General features: G+C 35.6%; 1 protein-coding gene across 1 annotated transcript in view; it reads left to right on the top strand.

The window, feature by feature from the left end:
* LOC134527649 (phospholipase A-2-activating protein) overlaps window positions 1-15,008 on the top strand; it is a 121,368-nt gene that overhangs the window by 12,994 nt on the left and 93,366 nt on the right. Inside the window, exon 4 of the mRNA XM_063360514.1 lies at window positions 12,375-12,519. Within this exon, the coding sequence (XP_063216584.1) occupies window positions 12,375-12,519 (145 nt within the window). The remainder of the gene's footprint in view (window positions 1-12,374; window positions 12,520-15,008) is intronic.

Below are 15,008 nucleotides of genomic sequence, written 5' to 3'. Positions count from 1 at the left end.
CAAAATTATAAATTTACAAAAATAATTTGTTTTTATCGAAGAGTGTTGAATAGCATTGTAGAGTAAAGTTTGAGGTTAAAAACAAACATGTAGGGGCAGTAATACACCTACGAGGTTATGTACACAATTTTTTTTTTTCTAAAACTCTTCTTAGCATGATGACTACTGGTACATTTACCTTAAATAACAAGATTTAATTTTTTTAAAACAGAGACCCAAGTGAAATAAAATTAATTAAAATTTTTAAATCCCAGTGAAACGTTTGATTCCAAAAGACACGGATTTTGGAATATTAACCATACATTTTAGCAGTTGTAACACTTTTCGATATATCGATTTAGTGATCAATCCAAAATTTACTACACGGAATAAAATTGATACATCAAATTCGTGTTTATGTTCATAAACAATTATTTTTGGTGCTTATAGTGTGTTCTGTGTTGTATCTGTGGAGGTTGTATCATTGTTTTGTTTCCTGGATCGTTGTGCATGACTCATGCAAACACACTCAATACTACCTCATGCAGCATGAGGTAGTATTGAGTGTGTGTTTCTTTACTGCGATGCCAAAAATTAAAGCAACCCCCAAGTCGCGTGCAGCACAGTTCGAATCCAAATGGTTGTATACCTCAAACAAAATTTTGTTTTGCAAATGTTGTAATTTTAGAGTGGACAATGAAAGACGTGACACTGTTGTCAAACATTAAAGTAAGGTTAGGTAGTCCCGGTACCAGCAACAAATGCCTTGCAACACTGGTAGAGGTAGCTATAGTTGGAAAGAAGATGAAAGATGAAATTTTGGAAACCACGGAAGCATTTATTTCGGCGAACATACCACTTGAAAAGTTAGACGACAGTAAATTCAGTGACTGGATAAACAAAAATGTTAAGGGAGGTGGGGATATTCCTTCTGCTATTTCCCTTCGTAGAACATATATCCCCAAATTAGTCGAAAAAATTGAAAATAAAATTAAGAAAGAGTTTGAAGGTAAAGATATTTGTGTCCTTTGTGATGAAACAACTGACAAAGGTAGAAGATGTGTTTTAAACATTCTCTTTAAGAAATTGGAACCAGCCAGTAACCAGACCACAAAGCTAGTTGCTTCCACTGTACTTGATGCTGCAAACTATGCAACATGTTCAAAAGCAATTTTGGATACCCTAGCAAAGTATGGAATTTGATTTGATTCAGTTAATGACAAAAATATGACAAAATGTTTCAATAATCTATCTGGTCTACTGGATCATGCAGTTCATTTGCAATGCTGGGCCCACAAGATGCACTTAGTGGGCAACACTTGGCAGACTTCACTAACACTGTTAAAAAAAAACAGCATAGATCAAGAAGGCATTTTTGAACCGCAGGAAAAGGAAACACCACTACTTATTCTACATATCAGAAAAGTATGGAATGTCCAGTGGAAAAGTAAAGGTGTTCCCTGAGCCATTTTAAACAAGGTGGAATTCGTGGTTCCGTTCAGTAGTTTACATTTGCAGCTATTTTGATGACATCATTGAGTTCTTTGCATCATCTGGTAATTCATCAGACTATGACAACAGCGGTATTACTTGGCTAAAGGAGAGGAGCTCTGCAGAACTTTACAAATCAAAGTTGAGGCTAAATTTGTTTCAGAATACTGCAAGCCAATTGAAGAGCTAATAACTTTTCTTGAAGGTTCTTCTTATGCAACGCACACATCCTGTGCTGTAACTATATGATATAGAGACAAAACTACAGTTGCTAAGCCAGATGGCTCACCAGTAGAGAGGGTGAAAAATAGCATTTATTCTGGTCATTTATAGCATCTAAATATTTACTTGTAACATTTTTGTAGCATTTATTACCAATAATATAGAATTTTATAAGCGCTAACTATTCTATGAAAAAAAGAAAACTGGACATACAACTAAAACATTTATCATTTAACTTAATAAAAAATCAACGTAATTGGCACACAAACACAACACAGAAGTGTTTTTATCCATTTTTCATGGAAAGGAAAATAATTGGGACACAGGAACACAACCCATTATAAGTTTTTCCTTCAGTCAATTATCATAATAAACTGTATGTACATTGCAGCACAACTCCAAAAAAATTATTCTTCGCACTAAATTAAGAGTTGTCAATGGAATTGAAAGAAAGCATACAACAGGTCTCTACAGTCTGTTCACTCATCCTGTTTCTCCTATCCGTCACAATCAAGTTATATTTGCTGAAGAACCTTTCAGCTTCGACGCTGCTTACTGGTGCCCATATGCTGCGAAGTGCTGCTTCTGAGAATTCAGGATACTTGATCTTCACAGCAAGTAGTAACTGAACTACGTCGACTTCACATCCTTCTCTCAGATTAGTTGACAGCTGCTTGTGAAAGTAGCAGTAGCCCTCAGAAAAAGTGTCTGTATTCATGCCAGACATAAATGTGAGTCGTTTTTTATGTTGTTCAGCTTTTTGCATGTCAACTTGTAGTCTTTGGCCAGCTGTAGCAGGATTGAAAAGAGCACCTACCCCTTGATAAAACCGATTGGCTTCTGTGCCACCCATGTGGTTTGCCAATGTCTGAAGGCATCTTTGCATGCATGACTTGATCTGTACCTTAACTTCTTCCTTCTTAGTCATGTTTGAATACTCATTCAAAAGCTTGAGCGTACCTTGTGGGAAAGCACCATCAGCATAACGCTGCAGACTGTTTTGCAACGTAACCAACTCATCCCACAACTTGTGAGCATAAGGGTATGCTGAACCTTCCAAGTTAGTGATAAGAGCTTTCATTGTACCACATGTTTCACTCACAAATTTTAATTGTACTTTGAGCTTCTGGCTCAAGTACTGATCCTCAAACATTTCAACAATATAGGCACTGCTACTGTTGCCAAACTCACATTCTGAAAAGAAGCTCACAAGTTGCTGTATATACCGAGCCAAGTATTCTACTGAAGTAAACCATGAATTCCACCTTGTTAGTACAGGTGCTGGAAACAAGATTGCAGGTAATTCAGGATGGTGATGATCTAAATATGCAATATATGCATTCTTTATTTTTCTTGAATGAAGAAAAGCCATTTTCATTTTTGCAACCAGTGTATTAAGTTCCTGAAACTCTTTGAGGTAACAGTCACCAATCAGACTAATTTTATGTGCCCAGCACTGAAAGTGAATAAGATTTTCACCAAGAATTGTCCTTAAAGCAGCAAAACAAGTTCCCATGTATCTGGCTGAATCAGATACAAGACCCACTACATTGTCATAAGAAATGTTGTACTTATTTAGAGTCTCCAGTATAGCCTGACTGCATGTTGTGCCGTTTGCTTTATTTAAAAATGAGCAACTGGCCAAATACACTTCTTGCACTGCTGTTGCAGACACTGTGCGAAAAAGAACTGCAAATACACATCTACCTAAACTGTCTGTAGTTTCATCCGCCACAACAACAACTTGTTTGTTTTGCAATGCTTCCTTTATTTCCTCTTGTATTGCTTCACCAACCCTAGGGACATAATTCTTTCTGAGTGTAGATGCTTGGGGTATGTCCCCAGAACCAGGAATGTACTTGTTGATGTATTCCCTTACAGCTGGATCATCGATTTTTATAAGAGGAATATTAGCCTTGAGAAACATTTTCACAGTCTCTTCAATAAATTCCTCTTTCTCAATTTTTGCTTTTTTTTGGTTATTCAGCGTGGTTGGTAATGTTGCCTGTCGTTTCCTGTCATCTTGCTCAGAAAATTGCTTGAGTCTGTCAATGTGACCCGATGTTTTAATGTGTTTTTCCGACGTATCCTTTTTCTCCCAGTTGATGCGAAGGTTGCACGGCTTGCACATCAAAATATTCGTATCGCTAACATAAAAATGATGGCCCTTATATTCCGATGCGCGCGAATGTACGGAAACGGACTTGGTCCACCCCATATTAAAATAAACAAATAAAAACAATTACTGAATGGTAAAACGTGAGCACTTTATATCAAAAAACCCCGCACAAACTACACTTTGTTGACAAACAGCGTAAAAACCAACGGTAAAAACAAAGCAAAGGTTTACTACACCGCATGTGTACTGTAGCAAATGGCGCTACGGAAATACATCGAGAATCGTCAATCGATATATCGAACCACGTAGTACAGTTACCTACGAGATTAAACGACACTACTTGTATCTCGTACGCAGTAACTTCGATAATTTCATAGAGAGAATATACCGCGGCTATGGTTTATTTCTCTTGTATTGTTTGTAAAGTTGTTGACAATGCCGAAAAAAGTGTTGGCAGCAATTCTTTGGCAACATGGTGGCGTGGTTAGTTTCTAAAGTAAATATTAGGGTTTGATTACAGTCATGTACGTGAAAAATTAACATTTAAAATGTCAAATTTTCCATGAAAAATTATCGTAAAATGTATTTTTAATGTTAGTTTTGCCCGGCAAAGTGTTTATGAGACGTTTTTAGTGTAAATTCGCAGGAATATGGGATTTTCGCATTTAATCGCAAGTAATTAACGAGTCGCATTAATTCGCGGCTATATCGTTTTTACGATTTTTCACCCTCTCTACTCACCAGTCAGTCAAAAAGTTCACCAGTCAGAAGCACCACGGATCGTAATCTTATACTAATACCCTAATACCATTTATTTATATTTATATATTATTACATATTATATTTATAGTACTGCACCAGTCTGTTTTGTTTCTGTGTAACATTGTAACGCAATAAGAAATTAATTGAAATTTTTGTACCACACTATCCTATTTCTTCTAATTAACAAATGGACTCTCAGAGGCATGGCGTTTCTGTCCTTGATCATGCCTGGTAGTTTTGGTACTGAAATACCATTTATCTATAGCCTTAGAAGGTATAAATTGTGATACTGGTGGTCCATTAAGATTCACCATCATAAGGTCATCTAAACTTTCTGTTTCTAAAGAGGATCTGAGTTTGTTTTTCACCAGATTTATCTGGCTGAAACCTCTTTCACAGCTAGCTGTTGAAACTGGTAGAACAGAGGCGACTTTGAGGAGCTTCAAAAGTACAGGAAACCTATCACTGTTTGACATTGCCTTCCCCAATAAATCTGTTGATGACAATCCTTTAGCGCACAACTTAAATTCATACCATTCATCCAGGGCTTTTTGAAGTATGTTTTCTTTGTCATCATGTTGTAGAAGGTCTTTGTAATGAGATACAAGTACTGTCACTTCTTTTTTACCAAAACTTTCTGAAGAGGTTTCCGGCCATGTGAAAGTATCAAATATCGACAACAACGTTAATACTGCATCTGTGGCTGTTTTCGAAAATCGTCCCTCGATGTCTGTTATTCCCTTTTCAATGATTGCTTTTCTGTCATGCTGAAAATGGGTTTGTCCAGTTACAATTTCAGCAAGCTGGATATCCTTGTACATCCCAGTCTCTTAGGTACCAGTCAGAAATTCATTCTCCATAGGTCCTGTATTACTTTTCAGTTCTTCGAGTGTGGTCATTGTGTTCCTGACATGAATCTACACTTGATTCATCAGCAAATCAGACTTCTGAAAAATCAAGGAAAGTTTTTTCAAAGGCAACAAAAAATCATGGAGAAAATGCAAGGTTCTAATGAATCTGTACCTTTTAAGGGTCTTCAGATTACCTTTGGCTTTGTTGCTGTCACTGTCTTTTCCTCAGCCCACATTTTCAAGGTGAATCACAAGAGATTTCCAGTCTTGAATAATAGTTCTGATGGTCCCCAATTTACTGGCTACACAACGTACTGTATACAATTTCTGCAATTTCAGCAGTTTTGTTGACAAAACTTCTGCTGTTTGTGATAATTCCTTTTGTTTTTTGCTTGACCTGTTGTAGAATTTATAAACAGAAATTAGGCACTGGTCAATTTCATCAATATAGGATACTGCTTTAAGTGAATTCAATACACTTAACTGAAGCTTGTGTGCAACACAATGAACAGTTATGACATGATTTGCACAATCAACAATTTTTTTTTGCCAAACCATTGGCACTCCCTATTATAGAAGGTGCTCCATCAGTAGCTAGGCCAACTAAACATTTGTTATTTCTCCAATCAAAGTTCACATTTTGGAGTACTTTGTCTATGCTTTCTAGATAGCCTGAAGCAGTGCCATGTGCTAAGGGAGATATGGCTAAATATGACTCCTTGACACCACTGGCATTTATGTACCTAACATAAATAATATATTCCTCCACATCAGACCTGTCTGTGGAGCCATCCAATAAAATAGAAACAAATTCTGATGCTTTTATGTTAGTCACAACATCTTCCCTCACACATTGTGCAATGTAATGAATAAACTCCTTACACTGTTTATTGTTGATATATTCTTCCAGTACTTCCACATTAAGTTCTCATATCTGTAATAAATAGTTAATTGTTTTTGGCAATATAATAACTTATGTTAAACAACACTTCAAATGAGAAAACCATTTTTCGTCCATTCTTTTTAGACACTTTGCCATTAAGATTTTTCTGGGTGTCCTTGAACATCTGATGCTTCCATACATCTCTTATGTGGAGCTGATACGTTATGAAACTTGAAAGTCTCATTACGAAATGGTTCTCTGAACCCATTTACAACTCGTGATGATAAATCACACAATCCTTTGAACTGTGGCCACACTGAACATTTTGCTACACCAGTCACACTGTCATACTCCAACCATTTAAATTCATCCTTCCATTTCTGCAAAAATTTCCTTTTTCCACTCTTCTGGCTATCAGTATCAGATCCAGCACTAGAAACACAAAGGTTTGATAATTGTGGGGCTTCTGCTGATGTACACTTGTCATTGGTCTCCGATTTCGTGGCATGAGGTTGTTTTTAAAAAAAACTCAACAGACACTTTTGTTCCATTTCTTAATCCCTCGCATATAAACGCACAAGATATGTATCATATAAGCAACAGACGCCCCAAACGTTAACTTACTAGCAAATTTCGGCAACACAAATTATCGCACAATTGCCCTAAAACCACTTGAGCCATGCTTTTACATCGCTGAAAACAAATATTTATCGATCTTAAATCTAAGTCTGCACAGATTTGTTGATATTACAGTTTCCCACCGGTACCACAGAATCAAATCGTAGCTATCAACACATTTGCAAGTAACAGAATTTCGCGTGAACAAAAACATAACCAAAATATTTAGTTGAGTTCACCAGAGATACAACATCAATTGAGTGCAAATTATGCGACTTTTTTGGGCTTTATAATTCGTTCGTGATCGATACGTGTATAGCGTGAATTTAATGAAATGAAAGTTTATACTATCAAGGAATAGTTTAATTATAACAATTTCTTTGAACTATTCCAAAAGAATATTTAGTTTTATCACACACTGTACAAATAAATATTTTCGATTTTGAACCAAGGCTGAGTCTGAATACAATCATCACGAAGGCATGATGTTTATGAACGCGAGCATATCTAAGAACACAAGATCATGCTCCATATTCCATTGAATTAACCGAGTAGGGTTTTGTGCAAGCATTATCACATATCTATGATGTTTATTTTTATTTGTCAGCTATTCCCACTGAAGCGATTATTCTTTAAACTCTACGATTAATTTTACAATGTTTATGGTGGTATTATATTTAGTATTCGCATAAATACCGCAGATACTTCACCGGTAGAGTTTGATCATCATTCACCGTCTATGCCATTCGAGAATAATAAGTTTTAAGGGCGCCACACACGATCAGTCCAAACTGACAGTTTAGACTTTACAGTCGGAACTGAACAGTCAGAACTGCCGTGTGTGTGCAAGGACGTTGGACTGAACAGTTTGAACTGATGGACTGACGGACTGATAACTTTCCATCAAATCGGACTGTGTGTTCAAAAGCCCACAGTCAGAACTGCCGTGTGGGGGTATAGACTTTCCGTCAGTCCAAACTGTCAGTCCATTTAATCAACAGCTGAGCTTCGTAGCAGACGCCTTTGTTTATATAATCTTTGTTTGCTTTAGTTCTAGGTTTGTCTCATAGAAAAGGGAGATATATAGTTTGTGTTTATTGTGAAATAAATTTATTCCTCTAAAATGGCTTCTTGGTCGAAAGATTTTCTTGCTAATTTTATAGAGTTATGGCATGAACATGAATGTTTGTGGAACATCAAAAGTAAAGATTACCACAACAACATTAAAAAGAATACCTAACCACAAGACTGATCGTGTGTGGGGAAAGCTTCAGTTTTGTCCAAACTGTCAGTTCGGACTGTTCAGTCCGAACTGAGCGCATGGACTGATCGTGTGTGCAGAGAGCCTCAGTTCATTCCAAACTGTAAGTTCCGACTGAACAGTCCGAACTGATGATTTGGACTGACGTGTGTGGGGGCCTTTAAAGATCTTTGGTGACGAGTTTGTTTACAATATAAGCATATGTGTAGGCCTTGTGGTTTTTACACTCAACAATTACAATTTTTCACTCGTCACGGACGGGCAGACGAGCGATTTTTCAACCCCTGTGCTAAGCACTGGACAAATCAAGCAGTTCAGCCCTTGTATGGTTTTGCTTGAGCAATTGTCTGCAGTTAAGAAAGCTGAGGAACTGTCATCACTTAAAGCAGCAGCAGTGAAGGCACATTGCAAACTTCAAGATTTGAGGAAAAATAATTCTGCTACAAAAATGTTTTTGGGCATAAGTGTTCTGCTTAAACTCAGAAACATTATGAAACCAATCCCAGAAAACAAACAGCTTCAGAAGGATACGAACAACATACCTTTTATCAAACAACTTGCCCTGCAAACCTTTTAAGAAGGTTTTCATGCCATGAGAAACACAATCGTAGAAGATCTAGGGATGCCAGATTGTTCTGAAGTAGACATGGTGAATCTGCTGTGCTCATTGAAGGCTGACCATAGTGATTTTGCTTCAGGATGTTTGAAGGCAATATGGTTGCCTACCAGTAATCTGGACAGTGAGAGATCATTCTCCCAATACTCACTTGTAGTGAGCGACAGGCGCCGCAATCTTCTGCCAGCAAATGCAGAAATCTTGACAATGGTTAATTTTAATTAATGGTCAATGACTCAATGAGTGAAGTGCAGAACAGTTATATGGATCATATAGGAGTTCTACGATTTTAATTAATTATATTATTTTGTTCATTTTAGAGGTTATCGTTATCATCAATAATAATTATTGTAGTTTATGCTTAATGCATAAAGGTATTTTATTGAAATTTAGATAATTTTTGAATTTAATTGACTACAGAAATTAATGATGGGAAATATTTAAGTTTTAAAGGTTTTTTTGCGAGTAACCTAGTCATGTATGGGCTTTTTTTTTTAAAACCACAAAACACAGAAATCCTTAATTTTTAAAACGAAATTAACAAACATATAAAACCATATTTTCCTATCCCTAGTAATTCAAGAGGAAGGTTTATATGTATAATACATACATAATATAGTAGAAAAACACTGATAATTTTAGAGGTTTCTATTTCTAATGTAATTTCGTAAATAAACACATTTTTTTGCGCTTACATTGCAAACGCTGGCTGAACCCTACGAGATAGATAAAATAATGTACTACAGTATTGTACACCTTAAAAAGGTCTACAAAAAAGTCTGAAATGGTATATGTCTATCTCTTAAGGTTAACCCACAATAACCATTTTTTATCCTTTACTTTTTACGAGAAATAATGGCTTATTTACGAAGCGAATTCAAGCAATGCAGCAATATGCAAAAATTGAATCAGAGATTGGCCTATATCCGTAATAATCAAACTAAATTGAGAGCAGAAAATTATTATTATTATATCAATATTATATAAAGACATTCTGTAGTATATTTAGTATCAGCATTACACCTGTGCGAAGCCGGGGTGGGTCGCTAGTAAAAAATAAAATAAACATTATTCACACATTATTTATGAGGTGTTTCGAGTAATAAACTGTTAATTTTTTTGGCTACAAAAAAAGTACTAAAAAGCCGGTATCCAGACTTACATATTCAACAATTTACTGTTTATAACACTGAAAATAATAATTTGTTTGTATTGTTCTGTTCTCATTGTTTTTATTGTATGCTTACAGAGGAATGCATTGGCATAATGTCTTTAAAGAGGCTATCAAAGCAAATTAAAAGGTTTAGTATAGTTTTCAAGCTACAGCAAACACACCAACCTATTACAAATGTAATATGTATTAGTGAAAAATAATTCGAAATAATATAGAGAACACGTAATAAAACTAAAATTTACGGTATTAATCTAGTAATTACCTCAAGAAATCTTCATACACCCTATTTTAAAACATTGGAATAAAAAGAAAACATTACAATAATGGAAATAAATAAAATGATGGTGAACTTTCAAAGAATTAAAACAATAAATTGTTCATCAAACATATTGTCTATATATAGGGGCCTGTTCTTTACGCAATCGCGATTAAACGACGATAAACGCGAAATCGCCGTAAAATACAGTTTTTACGCGAAATCACCATAACACAGCGTTTTTACACAAAATTTAGTATTAAAACGCGAAATCGCAGTGTTTTTATGCAAAATTTAAATACTGGTTAAAAGACTTGTCTCATCACTGGTAAACAAACACCGCAACATGGCCGCCACTGAACATTAGTCATAAATGCACTAAAGCAAATAAAAGCTTACACACGCTCACGCTATAATGTTAAACCCAAAAATATACTGTAAAAATACGCAAAACTAAGGTGTTTATTTTCCTTTCCGGCATAATGTTTGGATAGATAAGACAAACAGGCGAAGTTTTAAAGCCTACGCACACCGCTCGGGGCACTGACGTCAGCTTGGAACAGCGACACCAGATAAATACAAAAGCAAGCAGATGATTGGGCGAACGGTGGCGAACAGTGTTTGGAACAGCCGTACGTGAGTGGCCATACCATGTCAGCCGGGGGCGCTGGCATATAGTTGGAACAGTGTCGTAGTATCAAGCAGATTATCGGGCGAACGCCCTGAAAACTCTTAAAGGGGACCTTGGGAATTATCTTTACTTCGTCACCCAGCCGTACGGGGCAGCACAAGCACAAGAATTTTAAATCGCGCAAAAAACCGGAAAAATGTAAACAAACATTCATTTTCGAATGGTGTGACGATGGTGATTAGTTGGTCAACAGTGTTTTATAGATTTTGTTGTGTCGTTACCACAACGCCGAAATACCATAACGCAGAATTTCAAAATTCACCACAACGCCAAAATACCATAACACCGAATGTTAAAATGGACCACAACGCCGACAGCTAGAAAACTGCTGTGTACCACAACGCCGAAATAACAACTGAATGAATTTGTGCCTTTTTTAAATGTACCTTAATGCTGAAATGATCTAACTTGGGCTTATTTGTTGGTACATCTGATTTAATTGACTTTTTCTCACATTTGCTTGATAATTTGAAAGATGTGTATTTTTTCTGAAGAATGGACAACTCATTTTTTGTCTTCAGATGTTGTGTTAAGTGTCTGTGCATACCTGTTGTGGAACCATATTCCGTTTTCAGGACGGAAGGGCACAAAGTACATTGCACCTTGTTATTTGGTAATTTCTTAAAGAACCAACTTCCAAATAGGCGCAAAAGACACACCTGGTTCACTTTTGCTACTGCCTGGAATGCCAGGCTCCATCGTTCACACAAGTGTATAAAATACCCTTTTTTATTAAATGAATATTACAGGAAATAATTATCACTGGTACTTTAAAAATACCACGTGTTTTTAATTGTTCACTTTCATTCTTACATAATGACCAACTACTAAAACGTAAAACCCTCTGATGTTTATGAAAGATGTTTATAATGGCATAAACATTTGAAACCAAGATGGCGTCTTTCAGTTTATTAGCGTTTCGAATATTACGCGTTTGTTAACACTGCTTATTGTTGCTCTTGTTAATTTTCAAGACAAATTATAACTAAAAAACGGCAAAGATGTTAACATTCGCCAAACTTAAAAATAAATTCATTAAAAATAATATTCAACTTTGAGTTCTTTATTTAGTCATAGATTTATTTTAAACTATGTTTATGAATGAGTGTTGAATTAACGTTAATGTTTATAAAATGTATTTTATTTTTTGTGATGTCTTTGTACTTTGTTCGTTTAATACATATACGAAGTTGTTACAGGACGTATGTATACATAACATATTTTTATAATATAAAAATTAGTACGATGAAGGTATTTACTATTTAAAAAAATTGGTTTTTCCGAGGTATTATCCCGAAGAGAAAAATTATTTTCCCGAAGTTCGGAAATGGTTTTTTTCCCTACTTTTATCCTGAATTTCGGGATCCCGTCCACCTCTAGTTTTAAAGACCACCTTCGCCTATTACTAATCACCTTTCTTAAAAGTTGACATTTCTGGTTCTGTGTCCCAGGCCACACAGACTGCGTGCGGGGCCTAGCCGCGGTCACGTCCAAGGAGTTTCTGTCTTGCGCCAACGATGCGACAGTCCGCTACTGGAACGCGGAGACGGGCGAGTGCATCACCACCATATACGGGCACACCAACTTCATATACAGGTGTGGTGCCGAGATGGCAACTGCGCATTGCTCCAGCCCAAACCTTGGGAGGGTGGCTAGCATCAGGGGAATAGTGTGTAATGTCCGGGCGTAGTCATGAAAACGTGTTTGATCAGGGTAGCCTGTCAACAGATTATTTCTGAAAAAATGTGTTGGATAAGGGAAGCATGGTAACTTAAGGAATTTAAATGATTTGATCCACAGGTGTTTCTACCTTTGCCAACCCACCAATTGTACCATACATCCATGCCTCCTGTATTTGAGTTTATTCTTTCCCACAATGCAGTGCTGTTGTGCTGCATATTTGAGCAAACCCAAATTATATTTTGTTTGTGTTTGTGTCTTGTAGTGTGGTGTAAGAAGCATCAATATTGAGCTTTTCCATGGCATATTTTTTTCACAGAGTAAATGTTTTTGTGATATTGGGGAATCTCTAAGGCAAAGTTATTTCTAGTGTTAGATAATTAAGTAAAGTGGTTCCTCTAGAAGTGTTTAAATAAATGCAGTTATTCTGTAGTCAAAATATTTTGGACCTTTGAATGCATGAAAGCATCAGATAGGCAAACTGAGAAATCTATATTTATATTAGGGATAGGTCGATTCGATTCTCTAATTCCTCGATACCACCGATTATTAAAAAATTTGGGTACTCAGTATCGGATACTAAAAAAGGGCAAGGTAGGTTAGGTATCGGTTAAGTTAAGCAAATACAGTAGTAATATATTTTTGTCTGAGCTTTTCTTACATATTTAATATATCTTACCTCTGTATGCGCATAAAATTCCTAATAATGCTCATTATTATTAAATATTAATTTTATACGATTAAACATAAAAAATAAAAACAATGTTACCTGGCATGTTTAACCTCTAATTAAAACTCCACAATCGAAGAACATTATTCCTCACTCATGTATTAGACGTAAATAAATTGTAAAAAGACTAATTTTATTTACAGTTAAGAAAAGTCCATTGTTTTTTGTGAAGAAAGTGACTGTTATGAAACGAGATCACATCACGTGTCGTCACCATTTTAAGTTGTGATCCATTCAAGGATGATGGCCTCCACAAAACCTCTGGTGCCCAAAAAATATAAAGTCAAGTCATAACGTATCGATTCGTTGCGTACGGGACAAATTGTATAATGAAAGCAACAATCGATTTTAAAGAATTCTCTGGCCATACCGCCAACAGAGGCTCGTGTTTATTACTTGCAAAGGAAAACAGTAATTCACCGTCGTGCTATTGAGGTTACTGTGAATTGTTTCGCATATGCTATTTATTTGGCACAAATATTGTTTTGCTAAAATTATTTTCAAGTGTTTTGCTAGTTTGTTAGTAAAACGAATGTTCGCCGACTGTCGTTTAAAATTACGTGGCGAATGGTCTGATATTGTATCAACATGTCTAAAGTTTGGGAACATTTTCGCATCAATAGTGAAAATGACAAATATGCAATTTGTAATCATTGTAGTGCGCAAATTTCAGGGGGCGGTACTTCCAAATCTACAACCAATTTAATGAAGCATTTGAAATCCCGGCACACATTACTACCAGAAAAAACAGAGTCTTTGAAGAAAAACAAACTTTTGTTTACAGCACTGTCACCAACTAAGTCAAAAGGTACCATAGAAAAAAGTAGTGCTACCTTTTAACCCATTTTGAACAAAGATGTTATGTTATCGGCGTTATCGCCTGTTAAAGAACCCTGTCTAAATGTTGAACTTTTTTGTGCACAGCCTAGTACTAGCAAACAAACTTTATGTGAAGATGCTTCTTCACTGGTAGTTGAAAAAAAAAACCTGAACATTTAATCCTAAGTTTATAATTATCCTTTATGCATGTTATTATCATTACGTAATGCATTCAATTCTTAAGTAGTATTAATTATGTGACCAGAATTACCAGGAACCTAAAATTGGAATGACTCGGAATCGTGAATCGAAATTTAGGAATCGGTACCGGTATCGGAATCAATTAAAATGTGTACTCAACCCATCCCTTATTTATAGTTAAGGACAAGATTATATGGTGTACTGCGATAAAACCGAAAAGCGAGTCAAAACAGTGCATAACACCGAAATGTGAGTTAATACATCCTGTAGCACCAAAATGCAAGTTATATCATGGAATTAAGTAGCAATCATTGAAATCATAAAAATAAGTAATTTTTTAATGTATGAAATTTGAGGAATGTCATTATTTCTGGACAAAAATTGTAACAAAGTGCATGCATCAGAACAATTTATTTACTTTGTTTTATTGTGTATTTGTTATGAATCACTTTTAAAACACAAATGCTTGCTAACTTAGTGTTTATTGATCTGGATGTATTTGTTTTAGACAAATTTATTACAAAATGTTTTTATCGTAAAAATGAAGCACATAAATTTAACCATTATTTTTGTGGATTAAGTATCGCATAACAACTTTCATAGAAATTAAAAGAATAACACCAAAATCCTTTGTTTTAAAAATGAAATAGGTCTT

This window comes from Bacillus rossius, chromosome 1, assembly GCF_032445375.1.
Source record: "Bacillus rossius redtenbacheri isolate Brsri chromosome 1, Brsri_v3, whole genome shotgun sequence".
Classification (NCBI taxonomy): domain Eukaryota; kingdom Metazoa; phylum Arthropoda; class Insecta; order Phasmatodea; family Bacillidae; genus Bacillus; species Bacillus rossius.
The sequence above is the reverse complement of the archived record's forward strand: the minus strand, read 5'-3'. Positions and strand labels throughout refer to the sequence as shown.